Consider the following 23587-nt stretch of genomic DNA (forward strand, 5'->3'; position numbering starts at 1 on the left):
TCATTTAAAATGAGCATATTTAAATATTAAAATAATTGCTTGTTTATCAACAACTTTAGCATTTTATTCATTACATTTTGAAGCTCTCAGAAGCCAAGTTATGTTATATTCCTTAATATTTATTTATGCAAGTTTGAAGTATCAATTATCTAAACACGGTTTTGTTTGCATATTTTCAGGATGTAGATATATATATATATATATATATATATATATATATATATATATATATATATATATATATATATATATATATATATATATATATATATATATGTGTATGTATATATATATATATATATATATATATATATATATATATATATGTGTATATATATATATATATATATATATATATATATATATGTGTATATATATATATATATATATATATATATATATATATGTGTGTGTGTATATATATATATATATATACATATGTGTATACCGTATTTTCCGCACTATTAGCCGCACCTAAAAACCACAAATTTTCTCAAAAGCTGACAGTGCGCCTTATAACCCGGTGCGCTTTATATATGGATAAATATTAAGATTCATTTTCATAAAGTTTCGGTCTCGTAACTACGGTAAACAGCCGCCATCTTTTTTCCCGGTAGAACAGGAAGCGCTTCTTCTTCTACGCAAGCAACCGCCAAGGTAAGCACCCGCCCCCATAGAACAGGAAGCGCTTCTTCTTCTACTGTAAGCAACCACCCGCCCGCGTAGAAGAAGAAGAAGCGCGCGGATATTACGTTTCATTTCCTTTGTGTGTTTACATCTGTAAAGACCACAAAATGGCTCCTACTAAGCGACAGGGATCCGGTTCATGAAAAGACGCAATCTCTCCATCCGCACACGGACTACTATTTCACAGCAACTGCCTAAAGACTTTCAAGAAAAGCTGGCTACTTTCCGTGCATATTGTAAAAACAAGATAGCTGAAAAAAAGATCCGGCCAGAGAACATTATCAACATGGACGAGGTTCCACTGACTTTTGATATTCCTGTGAACCGCACTGTGGATACAACGGGAGCACGTACGGTGAATATTCGCACCACAGGGAATGAGAAGTTGTCCTTCACTGTGGTTCTAGCTTGCCATGCTAATGGCCAGAAACTTCCACCCATGGTGATATTCAAAAGGAAGACCTTGCCAAAAGAGACCTTTCCAGCCGGCGTCATCATAAAAGCTAACTCGAAGGGATGGATGAAGAAAAGATGAGCGAGTGGTTAAGGTAAGTTTACGCCAAGAGGCCGGGTGGCTTTTTTCACGCAGCTCCGTCCATGTTGATATACGACTCCATGCGCGCCCACATCACGCTGGTTTTTAAGATATTATTAAAGTTTGACTGACCTATCTGACTGTTTTTTTGACATTCCTTTAGCGCAGTTAGATGCGGCTTACAACACGGGGCGGCTTATAGGTGGACAAAGTTTTGAAATATGCCGTTCATTGAAGGCGCGGCTTATAACCCAGGGCGCCTTATGGTGCGGAAAATACGGTATATATGTATATATATGCATGTGTATATATATATATGTATATGTATGAAATACTTGACTTGGTGAATTCTAGCTGTCAATATACTCCTCCCCTCTTAGCCATGCCCCACCACGCCCCCCCACCCCCCGCCTCCCGAAATCGGAGGTCTCAAGGTTGGCAAGTATGGCGACATAACACATGAAAATTGCATTTTCTCGTTCTTTGAAAACTATGAAAAAAGGCCCTCTGGTGAAAACAATGACTAAAAAGACAAGTCTTTCACTAAGTGGTAATAATTCATATAAATAAATCCAAGGTGGGGTCGCGGGCGCAGCAGCCTAAGCAAAGAAGCCCAGACTTCCTTCTCCCCCGGCCACTTAAGGAATTAAAAGTACCGTATTTTTCGGACTATAAGTCGCAGTTTTTTTCATAGTTTGCGACTTATACTCAGGAGCGACTTATGTGTGAAATGATTACCACATTATCTCATTCACGTAAGAGACTAGACGTATAAGATTTCATGGGATTTAGCGATTAGATTGTTTGGTAAACGTATAGCATGTTCTATATGTTATAGTTACTTGAATGACTCTTACCATAATATGTTACGTTAACATACCAGTTGGTTATTTATGCCTCATATAACGTACTTTTCAGCCTCTTTATTTATTTTAAATTGCCTTTCAAATGTCTATTCTTGCTTGTTGGCTTTTATCAAATAAATTTCCCCAAAATATGCGACTTATATATGTTTTTTTTCCCTTCTTTATTATGCATTTTCAGCCGGTGCGACTTATACTCCAAAAAAATACGGTACATTAAAAAAGAAAGTACATACAATTACGCAATGCTAAGACAAAACAAAAAATAGCTATTGTTGCGTTTTTGGACCAGTTGTTCCTCCCAGGGAATTCAAGTCACAATTCGCTCCCAAGTTCTTTCCGACACTTAAAGCTGAGTTGAAAAAAACCACCAGAGACAGAATAGGTATTTTGTAATATATTTGCAAAGCTTTGCCAATATACATTTTTGATTGAGACCAGTCTACCCATAGAACATTCTATCGATGGTCTGTCTTCCCAACGCCAAAAACCTCTCTTTCCTTCCCCCTCCCTAGCCATAACAAAATGCTAGTCAAAACACAAACCAAAGAACTCAAGGTTAACACACACAGTATACTTGCTGACAGAGCATCAAGAGAAGAAATGGAAAACACGAGCTGTGTTCAAATATGATATAGTACAACTTAAATTCAGTTATATGTAAATATCTGCCTCTGACACTATCTAAATTATAATAAATAATAGATAATATCGATATTATCGGCCGATAAATGCTTTAAAAATGTAATCGGAAATTATCATTTTTTTTAATTATCAGTATCGTTATTTTTATTTTATATTTTTAATTAAATCAACATAAAAAACACAAGATACACTTTCAATTAGTGCACCAACCCAAAAAAAACTCCCTCCCCCATTCATTCACACCAAAAGGGCTGTTTTTATTTATTAATATTGTGGTTCCTACATTATATATCAATATATATCAATACAGTCTGCAAGGGATACAGTCCGTAAGCACACATGATTGTGGTCCACTAATAGTACTAACCTTTAACACTTAATTAGGGCCCGCATGGCCCATTGTATAAGGACTCCCAAAGGGAGTCCTTATACAATGGGACATAACGACCTATTGAATTTGTAAGGTTTTATTATTCTTTATTCTTTATTCTTCCGCCGCCACTTTAAACTGTAATTTGACCCACTTAACATGCTTCAAAACTCACCATATTTGACCCACACATCAGGACCTGCGAAAATTGCCTTTTTTTAAAAAAAAAACCGAACCACAAAACTCAAAATTGCGCTCTAGCGCCCCCTACGAAAAAAAACAAAAAACTAGACTGCCTGTAACTCCCACTAGGAAGGTCGGAGAGACATAAAACAAAAACCTTTATGTAGGTGTGACTTAGACCTAGATTTCATAATAGTATATTCTCGGGCAAAAATCAACAAGAAGTTGGCAATTCCCCCTTCAAGACAAAAAAGTACTAAAAACAGCCACTTTTGCCTCTTTGAGCTGTAATTTGACCCACTTAACATGCTTCAAAACTCACCATATTTGACCCACACATCAGGACCTGCGAAAATTGCCTTTTTTTAAAAAAAAAAAACCGAACCACAAAACTCAAAATTGCGCTCTAGCGCCCCCTACGAAAAAAAAAAAACTAGACTGCCTGTAACTCCCACTAGGAAGGTCGGAGAGACATAAAACAAAAACCTTTATGTAGGTGTGACTTAGACCTAGATTTCATAATAGTATATTCTCGGGCAAAAATCAACAGGAAGTTGGCAATTCCCCCTTCAAGACAAATAAGTACTAAAAACAGCCACTTTTGCCTCTTTGAGCTGTAATTTGACCCCCTTAGCATGCTTCAAAACTCACCGAACTGAACACACACATCAGGACTGGCAAAAATTGTGATCTAATAAAAAAAACCTAACCCCAAATCTCAAAATTGTGCTCTAGCGCAATTTTTTAATGAAACGCACAAAAAACTGCTCCTCGGATGAAAAAACTGACAAAACTGCCTGTAACTCTCCCTGGGAAGGTCGGAGAGACATGAAACAAAAACCTCTATGTAGGGCTCACTTAGACCTACATTTCATAAACTGACAACCCTCAGCAAAAATCAACAGGAAGTTTGCTGTTCCCCCTTCAAAACACATTTTTTGTAAAAACCGGTCACCTTTCTTCAAACATTATCTCCTCTGAGCGTGTTTGTTGTTTCGGCTTCAAACTAACACAGGAGAGCGAGATTGAACCCTTTTGATTAAAAGTTATCGAAAGAGTTTTAATACCGGCTCCGGTTTTGATTTTATGACCCTTCAAAGACCCGCTGCACTGATGCTCCTGCGGTGCTGTTTTTTTAAGATGGCTGCTCAAAAGCAGGAAGCACCAACGTGCCCACACAATGCAGACAAGGTAGGTACACTAGACAAAAGTCTTGGGACACTTCAGACTAAAAGTAGACAAAAGTATTGGGACACTTAGGACTAGCACCTGCCAAATACGCGGGCCCGAACAACGCTGCTTGCAGCTTTAATTATTCTTTATTCTTTATTCTTCCGCCGCCACTTTAAACTGTAATTTGACCCACTTAACATGCTTCAAAACTCACCATATTTGACCCACACAACAGGACCTGCGAAAATTGCCTTTTTTTTTTTAAAAACCCGAACCACAAAACTCAAAATTGCGCTCTAGCGCCCCCTACGAAAAAAAACAAACTAGACTGCCTGTAACTCCCACTAGGAAGGTCAGAGAGACATAAAACAAAAACCTTTATGTAGGTGTGACTTAGACCTAGATTTCATAATAGTATATTCTCGGGCAAAAATCAACAGGAAGTTGGCAATTCCCCCTTCAAGACAAAAAAGTACTAAAAACAGCCACTTTTGCCTCTTTGAGCTGTAATTTGACCCACTTAACATGCTTCAAAACTCACCATATTTGACCCACACATCAGGACCTGCGAAAATTGCCTTTTTTTTTTAAAAAAAAAACCGAACCACAAAACTCAAAATTGCGCTCTAGCGCCCCCTACGAAAAAAAAAAACTAGACTGCCTGTAACTCCCACTAGGAAGGTCGGAGAGACATAAAACAAAAACCTTTATGTAGGTGTGACTTAGACCTAGATTTCATAATATTATATTCTTGGGCAAAAATCAACAGGAAGTTGGCAATTCCCCCTTCAAGACAAAAAAGTACTAAAAACAGCCACTTTTGCCTCTTTGAGCTGTAATTTGACCCACTTAACATGCTTCAAAACTCACCATATTTGACCCACACATCAGGACCTGCGAAAATTGCCTTTTTTTTAAAAAAAAAACCGAACCACAAAACTCAAAATTGCGCTCTAGCGCCCCCTACGAAAAAAACAAAACTAGACTGCCTGTAACTCCCACTAGGAAGGTCGGAGAGACATAAAACAAAAACCTTTATGTAGGTGTGACTTAGACCTAGATTTCATAATCGTATATTCTCGGGCAAAAATCAACAGGAAGTTGGCAATTCCCCCTTCAAGACAAAAAAGTACTAAAAACAGCCACTTTTGCCTCTTTGAGCTGTAATTTGACCCACTTAACATGCTTCAAAACTCACCATATTTGACCCACACAACAGGACCTGCGAAAATTGCCTTTTTTTTTTTTTAAACCCGAACCACAAAACTCAAAATTGCGCTCTAGCGCCCCCTACGGAAAAAAAAAAACTAGACTGCCTGTAACTCCCACTAGGAAGGTCGGAGAGACATAAAACAAAAACCTTTATGTAGGTGTGACTTAGACCTAGATTTCATAATGGTATATTCTCGGGCAAAAATCAACAGGAAGTTGGCAATTCCCCCTTCAAGGCAAAAAAGTACTAAAAACAGCCACTTTTGCCTCTTTGAGCTGTAATTTGACCCCCTTAGCATGCTTCAAAACTCACCGAACTGAACACACACATCAGGACTGGCAAAAATTGTGATCTAATTAAAAAAAAAACCTAACCCCAAATCTCAAAATTGTGCTCTAGCGCAATTTTTTAATGAAACGCACAAAAAACTGCTCCTCGGATGAAAAAACTGACAAAACTGCCTGTAACTCCCACTGGGAAGGTCGGAGAGACATGAAACAAAAACCCCTATGTAGGGCTCACTTAGACCTACATTTCATAAACTGACAACCCTCAGCAAAAATCAACAGGAAGTTTGCTATTCCCCCTTCAAAACAATTTTTTTTGTAAAAACCGGTCACCTTTCTTCAAACATTATCTCCTCTGAGCGTGTTTGTTGTTTCGGCTTCAAACTAACACAGGAGAGAGAGATTGAACCCTTTTGATTAAAAGTTATCGAAAGAGTTTTAATACCGGCTCCGGTTTTGATTTTATGACCCTTCAAAGAGCCGCTGCGCTGATGCTGCTGTTTTTTCAAGAAGGCTGCTTAAAAGCAGGAAGCACCAGCGTGCCCACACAATGCAGACAAGGTAGGTACACTAGACAAAAGTCTTGGGACACTTCAGACTAAAAGTAGACAAAAGTATTGGGACACTTAGGACTAGCACCTGCCAAATACGCGGGCCCGAACAACGCTGCTTGCAGCTTTAATTATTCTTTATTCTTTATTCTTCCGCCGCCTCTTTAAACTGTAATTTGACCCACTTAACATGCTTCAAAACTCACCATATTTGACCCACACATCAGGACCTGCGAAAATTGCCTTTTTTTTAAAAAAAAAACCGAACCACAAAACTCAAAATTGCGCTCTAGCGCCCCTACGAAAAAAAAACAAAAAACTAGACTGCCTGTAACTCCCACTAGGAAGGTCGGAGAGACATAAAACAAAAACCTAGATTTCATAATAGTATATTCTCGGGCAAAAATCAACAGGAAGTTGGCAATTCCCCCTTCAAGGCAAAAAAGTACTAAAAACAGCCACTTTTGCCTCTTTGAGCTGTATTTTGACCCCCTTAGCATGCTTCAAAACTCACCGAACTGAACACACACATCAGGACTGGCAAAAATTGTGATCTAGCGCAAATCTCAAAATTGTGCTCTAGCGCAATTTTTTAATGAAACGCACAAAAAACCGCTCCTCGGATGAAAAAACTGACAAAACTGCCTGTAACTCTCCCTGGGAAGGTCGGAGAGACATGAAACAAAAACCTCTATGTAGGGCTCACTTAGACCTACATTTCATAAACTGACAACCCTCAGCAAAAATCAACAGGAAGTTTGCTGTTCCCCCTTCAAAACAAATTTTTTGTAAAAAACGGTCACCTTTCTTCAAACATTATCTCCTCTGAGCGTGTTTGTTGTTTCGGCTTCAAACTAACACAGGAGAGAGAGATTGAACCCTTTTGATTAAAAGTTATCGAAAGAGTTTTAATACCGGCTCCGGTTTTGATTTTATGACCCTTCAAAGACCCGCTGCACTGATGCTCCTGCGGTGCTGGTTTTTTAAGATGGCTGCTCAAAAGCAGGAAGCACCAACGTGCCCACACAATGCAGACAAGGTAGGTACACTAGACAAAAGTCTTGGGACACTTCAGACTAAAAGTAGACAAAAGTATTGGGACACTTAGGACTAGCACCTGCCAAATACGCGGGCCCGAACAACGCTGCTTGCAGCTTTAATTATTCTTTATTCTTTATTCTTCCGCCGCCACTTTAAACTGTAATTTGACCCACTTAACATGCTTCAAAACTCACCATATTTGACCCACACATCAGGACCTGCGAAAATTGCCTTTTTTTAAAAAAAAACCCGAACCACAAAACTCAAAATTGCGCTCTAGCGCCCCCTACGAAAAAAAACAAAAAACTAGACTGCCTGTAACTCCCACTAGGAAGGTCGGAGGGACATAAAACAAAAACCTAGATTTCATAATAGTATATTCTCGGGCAAAAATCAACAGGAAGTTGGCAATTCCCCCTTCAAGACAAAAAAAGTACTAAAAACAGCCACTTTTGCCTCTTTGAGCTGTAATTTGACCCCCTTAGCATGCTTCAAAACTCACCGAACTGAACACACACATCAGGACTGGCAAAAATTGTGATCTAGCGCAAATCTCAAAATTGTGCTATAGCGCAATTTTTTAATGAAACGCACAAAAAACTGCTCCTCGGATGAAAAAACTGACAAAACTGCCTGTAACTCCCACTGGGAAGGTCGGAGAGACATGAAACAAAAACCTCTATGTAGGGCTCACTTAGACCTACATTTCATAAACTGACAACCCTCAGCAAAAATCAACAGGAAGTTTGCTGTTCCCCCTTCAAAACAAATTTTTTGTAAAAACCGGTCACCTTCCTTCAAACATTATCTCCTCTGAGCGCGTTTGTTGTTTCGGCTTCAAACTAACACAGGAGAGAGAGATTGAACCCTTTTGATTAAAAGTTATCGAAAGAGTTTTAATACCGGCTCCGGTTTTGATTTTATGACCCTTCAAAGAGCCGCTGCGCTGATGCTGCTGTTTTTTCAAGAAGGCTGCTTAAAAGCAGGAAGCACCAGCGTGCCCACACAATGCAGACAAGGTAGGTACACTAGACAAAAGTCTTGGGACACTTCAGACTAAAAGTAGACAAAAGTATTGGGACACTTAGGACTAGCACCTGCCAAATACGCGGGCCCGAACAACGCTGCTTGCAGCTTTAATTATTCTTTATTCTTTATTCTTCCGCCGCCACTTTAAACTGTAATTTGACCCACTTAACATGCTTCAAAACTCACCATATTTGACCCACACATCAGGACCTGCGAAAATTGCCTTTTTAAAAAAAAAAAACGAACCACAAAACTCAAAATTGCGCTCTAGCGCCCCCTACGGAAAAAAAAATAACTAGACTGCCTGTAACTCCCACTAGGAAGGTCGGAGAGACATAAAACAAAAACCTTTATGTAGGTGTGACTTAGACCTAGATTTCATAATAGTATATTCTCGGGCAAAAATCAACAGGAAGTTGGCAATTCCCCCTTCAAGACAAAAAAGTACTAAAAACAGCCACTTTTGCCTCTTTGAGCTGTAATTTGACCCACTTAACATGCTTCAAAACTCACCATATTTGACCCACACATCAGGACCTGCGAAAATTGCCTTTTTTTTTTTTTTTAAAAACCGAACCACAAAACTCAAAATTGCGCTCTAGCGCCCCCTACGAAAAAAGAAAAACTAGACTGCCTGTAACTCCCACTAGGAAGGTCGGAGAGACATAAAACAAAAACCTTTATGTAGGTGTGACTTAGACCTAGATTTCATAATAGTATATTCTCGGGCAAAAATCAACAGGAAGTTGGCAATTCCCCCTTCAAGACAAAAAAGTACTAAAAACAGCCACTTTTGCCTCTTTGAGCTGTAATTTGACCCACTTAACATGCTTCAAAACTCACCATATTTGACCCACACATCAGGACCTGCGAAAATTGCCTTTTTTTTAAAAAAAAAACCGAACCACAAAACTCAAAATTGCGCTCTAGCGCCCCCTACGAAAAAAACAAAACTAGACTGCCTGTAACTCCCACTAGGAAGGTCGGAGAGACATAAAACAAAAACCTTTATGTAGGTGTGACTTAGACCTAGATTTCATAATAGTATATTCTCGGGCAAAAATCAACAGGAAGTTGGCAATTCCCCCTTCAAGACAAAAAAGTACTAAAAACAGCCACTTTTGCCTCTTTGAGCTGTAATTTGACCCCCCTTAGCATGCTTCAAAACTCACCGAACTGAACACACACATCAGGACTGGCAAAAATTGTGATCTAATAAAAAAAACCTAACCCCAAATCTCAAAATTGTGCTCTAGCGCAATTTTTTAATGAAACGCACAAAAAACTGCTCCTCGGATGAAAAAACTGACAAAACTGCCTGTAACTCCCACTGGGAGGGTCGGAGAGACATCAAACAAAAACCTCTATGTAGGTCTCACTTAGACCTACATTTCATAAACTGACAACCCTCAGCAAAAATCAACAGGAAGTTTGCTATTCCCCCTTCAAAACAAATTTTTTGTAAAAACCGGTCACCTTTCTTCAAACATTATCTCCTCTGAGCGTGTTTGTTGTTTCGGCTTCAAACTAACACAGGAGAGAGAGATTGAACCCTTTTGATTAAAAGTTATCGAAAGAGTTTTAATACCGGCTCCGGTTTTGATTTTATGACCCTTCAAAGAGCCGCTGCGCTGATGCTGCTGTTTTTTCAAGAAGGCTGCTTAAAAGCAGGAAGCACCAACGTGCCCACACAATGCAGACAAGGTAGGTACACTACACAAAAGTATTGGGACACTTCAGACTAAAAGTAGACAAAAGTATTGGGACACTTAGGACTAGCACCTGCCAAATACGCGGGCCCGAACAACGCTGCTTGCAGCTTTAATTATTCTTTATTCTTTATTCTTCCGCCGCCACTTTAAACTGTAATTTGACCCACTTAACATGCTTCAAAACTCACCATATTTGACCCACACATCAGGACCTGCGAAAATTGCCTTTTTTTTTTAAAAACCCGAACCACAAAACTCAAAATTGCGCTCTAGCGCCCCCTACGAAAAAAAACAAACTAGACTGCCTGTAACTCCCACTAGGAAGGTCGGAGAGACATAAAACAAAAACCTTTATGTAGGTGTGACTTAGACCTAGATTTCATAATAGTATATTCTCGGGCCAAAATCAACAGGAAGTTGGCAATTCCCCCTTCAAGACAAAAAAGTACTAAAAACAGCCACTTTTGCCTCTTTGAGCTGTAATTTGACCCACTTAAAATGCTTCAAAACTCACCATATTTGACCCACACATCAGCACCTGCGAAAATTGCCTTTTTTTTAAAAAAAAAAACCGAACCACAAAACTCAAAATTGCGCTCTAGCGCCCCCTACGAAAAAAAAAAAACTAGACTGCCTGTAACTCCCACTAGGAAGGTCGGAGAGACATAAAACAAAAACCTAGATTTCATAATAGTATATTCTCGGGCAAAAATCAACAGGAAGTTGGCAATTCCCCCTTCAAGACAAGAAAGTACTAAAAACAGCCACTTTTGCCTCTTTGAGCTGTAATTTGACCCCCTTAACATGCTTCAAAACTCACCGAACTGAACACACACATCAGGACTGGCAAAAATTGTGATCTAATAAAAAAAACCTAACCCCAAATCTCAAAATTGTGCTCTAGCGCAATTTTTTAATGAAACGCACAAAAAACTGCTCCTCGGATGAAAAAACTGACAAAACTGCCTGTAACTCCCACTGGGAAGGTCGGAGAGACATGAAACAAAAACCTCTATGTAGGGCTCACTTAGACCTACATTTCATAAACTGACAACCCTCAGCAAAAATCAACAGGAAGTTTGCTATTCCCCCTTCAAAACAAATTTTTTGTAAAAACCGGTCACCTTTCTTCAAACATTATCTCCTCTGAGCGTGTTTGTTGTTTCGGCTTCAAACTAACACAGGAGAGAGAGATTGAACCCTTTTGATTAAAAGTTATCGAAAGAGTTTTAATACCGGCTCCGGTTTTGATTTTATGACCCTTCAAAGAGCCGCTGCGCTGATGCTGCTGTTTTTTCAAGAAGGCTGCTTAAAAGCAGGAAGCACCAGCGTGCCCACACAATGCAGACAAGGTAGGTACACTAGACAAAAGTATTGGGAGAATTCGGACTAAAAGTAGACAAAAGTATTGGGACACTTATGACTATCACTGGACAAAAGTATTGGGACAGTTAGGACTAGCACCTGCCAAATACGCGCGCCCGACCAATGCTGCTTGCAGCTTTAATTTTACTCATTTTCATTAATTACTAGTTTCTATGTAACTGTTTTTATATTGATTTCCTTTTTTTATTCAAGAAAATGTTTTTAATTTATTTATCTTATTTTATTTAAAAAGGACCTTATCTTCACCATACCTGGTGTCATGTCTGTGTGATCATGTTTTTGTTTTGGTCATGTTCGTTTTGGGTTTTGGACTTTTTGTGCACTCTTGTTTGTCACCATAGCAACCGTTAGTTTTCACCTGTCACGTCACGCACCTGTTTCACGTTTTTGAGTCACGCACCTGCTTTCACTAATCACGTCCATAAGTATTTAAGTTCATTCTTTTCAGTTTGTCGTTCTGACGACCTCACCACATTTATGCGTATGTACTCTCTTCATCCTCTAAGATCCTGCTTCATGTCCCTTGTCAAAAATGACGACTTTTGTCATAATTTTGCAAAGTAAAATTCCGATTATTATTGTAATATTGCCAAAAATGTTAAGTTTTCTTTTAAAATTGTGACGTGTCTAGTAAAATTACGACTCTTTTCATAAAATTGCCAAAATTTTAAGCTTTTCTTGTAAAATTGCGACTGTTAGAGTAAAATTCCAACTTTTATCATAATGTCGCACAAATGTTCAGTTTTTCTTGTAAAATTATGGCTTTTATTATAATACTGCCAAAATTCTAAGTTTTTCTGGTGAAATTGTGAAGTTCTTCTTGTGAAATTCCAACTCATTTTTCAAGCTTATTTATATGTATCCTTTAATAAACAAATACTTTGTGATGAGCCATGCATTTGTGGTCACTTCAGACAAGCTACTAAAAATATTCTTACAATCTCTCGTATTAAGTGTCATGTCTGTGTAATCATGTTTTGTTTTAAGTCATGTTTTGTTTAGTTTCTGTCTTTTCACTCCCTTGTCTTGTTTCCATGATTACCCCATTAGTTTCACCTGTTCCACGTTTGGACTCATTGTGCACTCTTGTTTGTCACCATAGCAACCATTAGTTTTCACCTGTCACGTCACGCACCTGTTTCACGTTTTGAGTCACGCACCTGCTTTCACTAATCATGCCCATAGTATTTAAGTTCATTCTTTTCAGTTTGTCGTTCTGACGACCTCTCCACATTTATGCTTATGTACTCTCTTCATCCTCTAAGATCCTGCTTCATGTCCCTTGTCAAAAATGACGACTTTTGTCATAATTTTGCAAAGTAAAATTCCGATTATTATTGTAATATTGCCAAAAAAATTTAAGTTTTCTTTTAAAATTGTGACTTTTGTCTAGTAAAATTACGACTCTTTTCATAAAATTGCCAAAATTTTAAGCTTTTCTTGTAAAATTGCGACTGTTAGAGTAAAATTCCAACTTTTATCATAATGTCGCACAAATGTTCAGTTTTTCTTGTAAAATTTTGACTTGCGTCGAGTAAAATTACGGCTTTTATTATAATACTGCCAAAATTCTAGGTTTTTCTGGTGAAATTGTGAAGTTCTTGTGAAATTCCAACTCATTTTTCAAGCTTATTTATATGTATCCTTTAATAAACAAATACTTTGTGATGAGCCATGCATTTGTGGTCACTTCAGACAAGCTACTAAAAATATTCTTACAATCTCTCGTATTAAGTGTCATGTCTGTGTAATCATGTTTTGTTTTAAGTCATGTTTTGTTTAGTTTCTGTCTTTTCACTCCCTTGTCTTGTTTCCATGAGTACCCCATTAGTTTCACCTGTTCCACGTTTGGACTCATTGTGCACTCTTGTTTGTCACCATAGTAACCCATTAGTTTTTCACCTGTCACGTCACGCACCTGTTTCACGTTTTGAGTCACGCACCTGCTTTCACTAATCATGTCCATAGTATTTAAGTTCATTCTTTTCAGTTTGTCGTTCTGACGACCTCACCACATTTATGCTCTGTCCATTCTTTCCATGTCCATTCTTCATGCAACTATTTTTGTCCCAGCCAAGTAAGTTTTTGTTCCATGTTTATAGTCTTTTTGTTTTTTCATAGTTTGTTCTCCGCCACTGTGCGTGCTTTTCATTTGTACTTTTTTTGCTATAGTCTTTTGGTTTCATAGTTTATTCTCCGCCACTGTGCGCGCTTTTCGTTTGTACTTTTTGATAATAATAAATAAATCATGTACCTTCATTCCCGTCTCGCCCGAGCCAACTTTCCGTTGCATCCCGGAAAAGCACACACCCAAGACCAAGTCATGACACCTGGTTGTCCAAATTAGGCATAATAATGTGTTAATTCCATGACTGTATATATCGGTATCGGTAATTAAGACTTGGACAATATCGGAAATCGGCAAAAAAGCCATTATCGGACATCCCTAATAATAATAATGTGTTTCTTAAATGAACTGAATAAAATGAAAGTGCTTGACAACTTTAGTCATCATTTTTGCGCTTTTGTACGACTTTAGCTCCAGACTGCTTCTGTTTGCTATCGTCACGACTGCCACAAGTGGTGGAAAGGTGTATTACAACTGAGTACGGGAAAAACATATTTTTCGGCGGCCCTTGAAAGCATCACTGATTACATTTGCTGCATTATTATATTATAATTATTATATTATAATGACATCACTTATTACCGACACTACTAGTGAAGTACAGTATATTAGCATCTGTTGCCACGGATAACCTTGCATTGCTGGTTCATTTACCCAGCATGCACTGCAGTGATGGCCACAAGGACATTTGCTCTAACAGGATCTGGTCCTGTACTCTCTCGTGTCGCCAAGATGACCACCTGGTTGTCACCTTTTTCCCCGTGTGTGTGTGTGTGTGTGTGCGTGTGTGTGTGTGTGTGTGTTAGGACGATGACAGCAGTCGGACGCCGCTGGACTCTCCCGGCGTGCCGTCCGCCGCCCAGCTCAGCAAAAGCAACGCGGCGGTCCACATGGACGTGGGAGGTCACATGTACACCAGCAGCCTGGCCACGCTGGGCAGGTACCCCGAGTCACGGTAATGCACACCCGACCAGCATCGCCGCTTCCTGTGTGTGACGCGCTAGCAGTGTGTGTGTCTTGGTCCCGGGTGGCGCGGCGGCGGCGGCAGGATCGGACGCCTGTTCGACGGCAGCGAGCCCGTGGTGTTGGACCGTCTCAGGCGCCGCTACTTCATCGACCGCGACGGCGCCATGTTCCGCCACGTCCTCAACTTCCTGCGCACCTCCAAGCTCCTCCTCCCGGATGACTTCAAGGTGAGAGCGTCAGTCGGGCCCCTTTATCCATGAAAATATTCAGAGAACTTTTTTTTCTTTTGAACTTCTAAAATACATTTTCTAACCAGTGATGTCATCCAGCCCCCCCTTGTCAAAACACACACACACACACACACACACACACACACTTGTCCCAAATGTTTGTGCTGCAAAAATTGTTTGTCGAATATATTTTTCATGTTACTATTATAGTTATGTTAACTATTTTATTAACTTATCTCGCTGGTTTGTGCAGCAACATTTTTATGTCCATTAGTTTTTGTTCATTACTATTCTAGTTTTTTCATGTTAACCATTATAGTTTATGTATTTACTATTATTGATTTTTCATGTTATTAACTATTATAGTTGTGTTATTAATTATTCATAACCAGCCCCTCACCTTGTCAAAATCTACCCCCATTTGTTTGTGCTGCAACATTTGTTTTGTCTTATATTTTTTATGTTATTTACTATTAAAGTTGTTATTTACTATTATCGTTGTTATGGTAATTACTATTATAATTATGTTATTTACTATTATAGTTATGTTATTTACTATTATAGTTGTTATGGTAATTACTATTATAGTTGTTATCTACTATTGTAGTTATGTTATTTACTATTATAGTTGTTATGGTAATTACTATTATAGTTGTTGTTATCTACTATTGTTGTTATTTACTATTATAGTTATGTTATTTACTATTATAGTTGTTTTGTTATTTACTATTATAATTGTTATTTATTATTATAGTTATGTTAACTACTATTATAGTTGTTTTGTTATTTACTATTATAGTTATGTTAATTACTATTATAGTTATGTTAATTACTGTTATTTTATTTACTATTATAGTTGTTATTTACTATTAGTTTTGTTATTTACTATTATAGTTATGTTAATTACTGTTATTTTATTTACTATTATAGTTATGTTATTTACTATTAGTTTTGTTATTTACTATTATAGTTATGTTATTTATTATTATAGTTATGTTAATTACTATTATAGTTGTTTTATTTACTGTTATGTTATTTACTATTATAGTTATGTTAATTACTTTTATAGTTGTTACAGTATTAACTATTATAGTTATGGTAATTACTATTATAGTTATGTTATTTACTATTATTTTGATGGTAATTACTATTATAGTTATGTTATTTACTATTATAGTTGTTATGGTAATTATTATTATAGTTAAGTTATTTACTGTTATGTTATTTACTATTATAGCTGTTATGGTAATTACTATTATAGTTGTTATCTACTATTGTTATTTACTATTATAGTTATGTTATTTACTATTATAGTTATGTTATTTACTATTGTAGTTGTGATGGTAATTACTATTATAGTTATCTACTATTGTTGTTATTTACTATAGTTGTTTTGTTATTTACTATTATAATTATGTTATTATAGTTATGTTAATTACTATTATTGTTTTGTTATTTACTATTATAATTATGTTATTATAGTTATGTTAATTACTATTATAGTTTTGTTATTTACTATTACAGTTATGTTAATTACTATTATAGTTATGTTAATTACTGTTATAGTTGTTATTTTATTTACTATTATAGTTATATTATTTACTATTATAATTATGTTATTTATTATTATAGTTATGTTAATTACTATTATAGTTGTTTTGTTATTTACTGTTATAGTTATGTTATTATTATAGTTATGTTAATTACTATTATAGTTTTATTTACTATTACAGTGATGTTAATTACTATTATAGTTATGTTATTTACTATTATAGTTATGTTAATTACTGTTATAGTTATTTTATTTACTATTATAGTTATGTTATTTACTATTATAATTATGTTATTTGTTATTATAGTTATGTTAATTACTATTGTAGTTGTTTTATTTACTATTCGTTATTTACTATTATAGTTGTTTTGTTATTTACTGTTATAGTTATGTTATTCACTATTATAGTTATGCTATTTACTATTATAGTTGTTATTTACTATTAGTTATGTTAATTACTATTATAGTTATGTTATTTACTATTATAGTTATGTTATTTTATTTACTATTATAGTTATGTTATTTACTATTATAATGATGTTATTTATTATTATAGTTGTTTTGTTATTTACTATTAGTTATGTTATTTACTATTATAGTTGTTTTGTTATTTACTGTTATGTTATTTACTGTTATAGTTATGTTATTTTATCACTATTATAGTTATGCTATTTACTATTATAGTTATGTTAATTACTATTATAGTTATGTTATTTACTATTATAGTTATGTTATTTACTATTATAGTTATGTTATTTACTATTATAGTTATGGTAATTACTATTATAGTTATGTTATTTACTATTATAGTTATGTTATTTACTATTATAGTTATGGTAATTACTATTATAGTTATGGTAATTACTATTATAGTTATGTTATTTACTATTATAGTTATGTTATTTACTATTATTGTTATGGTAATTACTATTATAGTTATGTTATTTACTATTATAGTTGTTATGGTAATTACTATTATAGTTATGTTATTTACTATTATAGTTATGTTATTTACTATTATTGTTATGGTAATTACTATTATAGTTATGTTATTTACTATTATAGTTGTTATGGTAATTACTATTATAGTTATGTTATTTACTATTATAGTTAAGTTATTTACTGTTATGTTATTTACTATTATAGTTGTTATTTACTATTGTAGTTGTTATTTACTATTATAGCACCCCCCGCAACCCTGAAAGGGACAAGCGGTATAAAATGGATGGATGGATGTATACAGCCCTCCTGCCTTGTCACTATCTCCTCTCCCCAAACTTGTCCCCTATATTTGTGCTGCCCTAGCATATTTGTCATATTTGCCATAGGGCGGGTGTCACACAGGTGCAGCAGCCGGCGTGAAAAGACAATCCCAGCTAAAGTCCGCTCTGACCTCTGACCTTTCAGGAGTACTCTCTGCTGTATGAGGAGGCCTCCTTCTTCCAGCTGGCGCCCTTGCAGGCAGAGCTGCGGCGCTGGCGGGCGGAGCGCGAGCGCGACAAGGCGGCGGCGGCGGCGCGGGAGTGCGTGGTGGTCCGCGTGGCTCGAGACCAGGCCGAGAGGATCGGCGTGAGCGGCCGCCGCGCCGCCATCGAGGAGGTCTTCCCGGAGGTGACGGAGGCCTTGTGCCCTTCCCCCGACGACTCCACCCACGTCACGCACTTTCACCTCAGTGACTACTGCAGCCTCAACTCTGTCCAGGTACTCAACTCATGCGCCATCTTGGAGTTAGGACTAGAGTTGTACGCTATACCAGTACTAGTATGGTACCGCCATACTAATTCATCATTTTCAGTACTATACCGCCTCTAAAAAAGTGCCGGTCCTGGACCCCTCCGTCGTCATCACGTCATGACATTGCTGGTTTTACTAGCAAGAGGAGCATGTTTGGCAGCTCCTCTGTTCAAATAAAGACAATAATGACATTTTTTGTGGTCCCCTTTATTTAGAAAAGTATCGAAATACATTTTGGTACCGGTACCAAAATATTGTTATCGGAACAAGCCTAGTTAGGACAAAAAGCTGCAGTCTGCACTTTGTAAAAGAAGTTCAACTTTGTCTCGCCTCAAAAAGCCACACTGATATTTTGTTGCACCATCTTTAGTCACCATTACTTCAATTCTTCAACAATCACCAAATCTCTCACTTGTAATGCACCTTCCCACCACTTGTGGCAGGAAGTCACTTCAAAATAATGTGCAGGTTATGAGGCTGTTACTTCTTCTTTGTGTTTATTCAAAAATATTAATTTATTTGGAATGTATTTGTTTCATCAACGTGTAATTTGTCATCACATGAAAGCATGTCTCCATACAACTTTACACTTACCGTATTGATGCCATACCACACCGACATGACACACCTGTTGTGGTAACATGACACCTGTGTTGTGGTAACATGACACATGTGTTGTCATAATTGTCGTAACATGACACGTGTGTTGTGGTAACATGAAAAGTGTGTTGTGGTAACATGACACATGTGTTGTCGTAATTGTCGTAACATGACAGGTGTGTTGTGGTAACATGACACACGTGTTGTCGTAATTGTCGTAACATGAAACGTGTGTTGTGGTAACATGACACATGTGTTGTCGTAATTGTCGTAACATGACACGTGTGTTGTGGTAACATGACACACGTGTTGTCGTAATTGTCGTAACATGAAACGTGTGTTGTGGTAACATGACACGTGTTGTCGTAATTGTCGTAACATGAAACGTGTGTTGTGGTAACATGAAACGTGTGTTGTCGTAATTGTCGTAACATGACGTGTGTGGTGTGGTAACATGAAAAGTGTTTTGTGGTAATTGTGGTAACATGAAACGTGTGTTGTGGTAACATGACACGTGTGTTGTGGTAACATGACACGTGTGTTGTGGTAACATGACATGTGTGTTGTGGTAATATGACGTGTGTTGTGGTAACATGACACCTGTGTTATCGTAATTGTCGTAACATGACACGTGTGTTGTGGTAACATGACACGTGTTGTCGTAATTGTCGTAACATGAAACGTGTGTTGTGGTAACATGAAACGTGTGTTGTGGTAACATGACAGGTGTGTTGTGGTAACATGAAAAGTGTGTTGTGGTAACATGAAACGTGTGTTGTCGTAATTGTCGTAACATGACATGTGTGTTGTTTAACATGAAAAGTGTTTTGTGGTAATTGTCGTAACATGACACGTGTGTTGTGGTAACATGACACGTGTGTTGTGGTAACATGACATGTGTGTTGTGGTAATATGACGTGTGTTGTGGTAACATGACACCTGTGTTATCGTAATTGTCGTAACATGACACGTGTGTTGTGGTAACATGACACGTGTTGTCGTAATTGTCGTAACATGAAACGTGTGTTGTGGTAACATGAAACGTGTGTTGTGGTAACATGAAACGTGTGTTGTGGTAACATGACAGGTGTGTTGTGGTAACATGAAAAGTGTGTTGTGGTAACATGAAACGTGTGTTGTCGTAATTGTCGTAACATGACATGTGTGTTGTTTAACATGAAAAGTGTTTTGTGGTAATTGTCGTAACATGACACGTGTGTTGTGGTAACATGACACGTGTTGTCGTAATTGTCGTAACATGAAACGTGTGTTGTGGTAACATTAAACGTGTGTTGTGGTAATATGACAGGTGTGTTGTGGTAACATGAAAAGTGTGTTGTGGTAACATGAAACGTGTGTTGTCGTAATTGTCATAACATGACATGTGTGTTGTTTAACATAAAGTGTTTTGTGGTAATTGTCGTAACATGAAACGTGTGTTGTGGTAACATGACACGTGTGTTGTGGTAATATGACACGTGTGTTGTGGTAACATGACACCTGTGTTGTCGTAATTGTCGTAACATGACACGTGTGTTGTGGTAACATGACACGTGTGTTGTGGTAACATGACATGTGTGTTGTCGTAATTGTAACATGAAACATGTGTTGTGGTAACATGACACGTGTGTTGTAACATGACACGTGTTGTCGTAATTGTCGTAACATGACACGTGTGTTGTGGTAACATGAAAAGTGTGTTGTTGTAACATGAAAAGTGTGTTGTGGTAACATGAAAAGTGTGTTATTGAAACATGAAACGTGTGTTGTGGTAACATGACACGTGTGTTGTAACATGAAACGTGTGTTGTGGTAACATGACCATGTGTGGTCGTAATTGTCATAACATGAAATATGTGTTGTGGTAACATGACACGTGTGTTGTCGTAATTGTAACATGAAACATGTGTTGTGGTAACATGACACGTGTGTTGTAACATGACACGTGTTGTCGTAATTGTCGTAACATGACACGTGTGTTGTGGTAACATGAAAAGTGTGTTGTTGTAACATGAAAAGTGTGTTGTGGTAACATGAAAAGTGTGTTATTGAAACATGAAACGTGTGTTGTGGTAACATGACACGTGTGTTGTAACATGACACGTGTGTTGTGGTAACATGACACGTGTGTTGTGGTAACATGAAAAGTGTGTTGTGGTAACATGACACGTGAGTTGTGGTAACATGACACGTGTGTTGTGGTAACATGACACCTGTGTTGTGGTAACATGACACGTGTGTTGTGGTAACATGACACCTGTGTTGTGGTAACATGACACGTGTGTTGTGGTAACATGTAACGTGGGTTGTGGTAACATGTAATGTGTGTTGTGGTAACATGAAACGTGTGTTGTCGTGATTGTCGTAACATGACACGTGTGTTGTGGTAACATGAAACGTGTGTTGTCGTGATTGTCGTAACATGACACGTGTGTTGTGGTAACATGAAACGTGTGTTGTGGTAACATGTAACGTGTGTTGTGGTAACATGACACGTGTGTTGTGGTAACATGACACGTGTGTTGTGGTAACATGTAACGTGTGTTGTAGTAACATGTAACGTGTGTTGTGGTAACATGACACGTGTGTTGTGGTAACATGAAACGTGTGTTGTGGTAACATGACACGTGTGTTGTGGTAACATGAAATGTGTGTTGTGGTAACATGACATGTGTGTTGTGGTAACATGACATGTGTTGTGGTAACATGACTGATATGTTGTGGTAACATGACACGTGTGTTGTGGTAACATGTAACGTGTGTTGTGGTAACTTGACTGATATGTTGTGGTAACATGACACGTGTGTTGTGGTAACATGACTATGTTGTGGTAACATGACACGTGTGTTGTGGTAACATGTAACATGTGTTGTGGTAACATGACACGTGTGTTGTGGTAACATGACTATGTTGTGGTAACATGACACGTGTTGTGGTAACATGACACGTGTGTTGTGGTAACATGTAACATGTGTTGTGGTAACATGACACATGTGTTGTGGTAACATGTGTTGTGGTAACATGACTATGTTGTGGTAACATGACACGTGTGTTGTGGTAACATGACACATGTGTTGTGGTAACATGTAACATGTGTTGTGGTAACATGACACATGTGTTGTGGTAACATGTAACATGTGTTGTGGTAACATGACACATGTGTTGTGGTAACATGACTATGTTGTGGTAACATGACACGTGTGTTGTGGTAACATGACACATGTGTTGTGGTAACATGACTATGTTGTGGTAACATGACACGTGTGTTGTGGTAACATGACACCTGTGTTGTGGTAACATGTAATGTGTGTTGTGGTAACATGACTGATATGTTGTGGTAACATGACACCTGTGTTGTGGTAACATGACACGTGTGTTGTGGTAACATGACTGATATGTTGTGGTAACATGTAACGTGTGTTGTGGTAACATGACTGATATGTTGTGGTAACATGACACCTGTGTTGTGGTAACATGGCACGTGTGTTGTCGTAATTGTGGTAACATGACTGATATGTTGTGGTAACATGTAACGTGTGTTGTGGTAACATGACTGATATGTTGTGGTAACATGTAACATGTGTTGTGGTAACATGACACGTGTGTGTGTGTGTGTGTGTGTGTGTGTGTGTGTGTGTGTGTTACTTGTGTGCAGGTGTTGCAGCGACTGCAGCAGAGCAGATTCTGCATCACATGTGGTTCCTGCGGCGGCGGTGCAGACTCCCCCTCCCACTTCAGCGAGTACGTGCTCCAGAGGGCGGGGCTCAGTGGCCGAGGCTCCTCCCCCGGACCAGTCAAGCAGGAAGAGCTGGACTGCGCCTGACAGGAAGTGAGGTGATGTCATTGTGTTTGAGTCACCTGTGGACAACAAACCTGCACAGAATGCTTGTGGACATTTTTTAATGTGGCGCTCAAACAATTAAACCCATTTTGTGAACCAAATGAAAAGAACAAGTCAGGTATTTACAAAAAGGTGTGGCAAGAAATGTAATAGTGGGAGGAGCCAGGAGGCATCAGAGCATGGCTCTGTAGAGGGTGAGGGAGCGGCGCAGGAAGTGGTCCTGCTCCATGCACAGCAGGAGGTCACGCAGCATGACCCGGGTCACGCGCTGCAAGCCCGGTCTTGGCGGCAGCGACACCTGACGCCCGAGAGAAGAATAAAGACCCGGGGTGGGGGAACAGGTGGTGCCACAGAACACTTACCTGGCCTTCCGTCTGGCTGCACGCTCGCTTCTTGCGCGGCCCGATGGCGGCCAGGGCGGCCAGGTTGGCCTCGCGCTGCTGCAGCTGAGCTTCTTCCTGTTGTTGCAACTAAAGGCAGAGGGCACAATCTCAGCGGGGGGGGGGGGAAGGACGTTTAGGCGGGGTCAAAGGTCACCTCTTTGGCGCGCTGCTTGAGCTGCTGCAGCAGGGGGTCCTCGGCGTGGGAGCGGCTCTGTGAGAGGGACGGACGTGAGACGGACTCGCTGGTCAGGTCCACCTGGTGGGACTCTTACTTACCCGGGCCAGGCGCAGCAGCCTCTCACGCTCCTCCTCCTCTTTCCTCTTCTTCTTCACGCTCTCCACTTCCTCCAGGAAACGCAGCTGGCAGCGCACGTCGCTCACTTTGGCGTGCTGCAGGTCTTCCTTGGGACAGGATCACAGTCCTTACAACTCTGTAGACCCCAATGGAGGACTAGCAAAGGTGAGCATTCTAAATTCT

General features: G+C 38.4%; 2 protein-coding genes across 5 annotated transcripts in view; one reads left to right on the forward strand and one right to left on the reverse strand.

Moving 5' to 3' along the window:
• Nucleotides 1-22708, forward strand: part of LOC133617976 (uncharacterized) — a 24571-nt gene extending 1863 nt beyond the window's left edge. Inside the window, exons 2-5 of one of the 3 annotated variants that reach the window (XM_061978413.1) lie at nucleotides 14610-14758; nucleotides 14852-14996; nucleotides 17959-18162; nucleotides 22541-22708. In XM_061978413.1, the coding sequence (XP_061834397.1) occupies nucleotides 14610-14758; nucleotides 14852-14996; nucleotides 17959-18162; nucleotides 22541-22708 (666 nt within the window). Of the gene's footprint in view, nucleotides 1-14609; nucleotides 14759-14810; nucleotides 14997-17958; nucleotides 18253-22540 lie in introns of all 3 variants that reach the window. The other 2 variants (XM_061978414.1, XM_061978412.1) reach the window with 2 other exon arrangements.
• LOC133617975 (transcription initiation factor TFIID subunit 4-like) overlaps nucleotides 22614-23587 on the reverse strand; it is a 23080-nt gene continuing 22106 nt past the window's right edge. Inside the window, exons 13-16 of one of the 2 annotated variants that reach the window (XM_061978410.1) lie at nucleotides 23386-23511; nucleotides 23264-23320; nucleotides 23089-23196; nucleotides 22614-22758 (exon numbers count right to left, since the gene is read on the reverse strand). In XM_061978410.1, coding sequence (XP_061834394.1) covers nucleotides 22726-22758; nucleotides 23089-23196; nucleotides 23264-23320; nucleotides 23386-23511 — 324 coding nt within the window. In that variant the 3' untranslated portion in view covers nucleotides 22614-22725. The other variant, XM_061978409.2, reaches the window with a different exon arrangement.

This window comes from Nerophis lumbriciformis, linkage group LG18 (assembly GCF_033978685.3).
Source record: "Nerophis lumbriciformis linkage group LG18, RoL_Nlum_v2.1, whole genome shotgun sequence".
Taxonomy (NCBI): Eukaryota; Metazoa; Chordata; class Actinopteri; order Syngnathiformes; family Syngnathidae; genus Nerophis; species Nerophis lumbriciformis.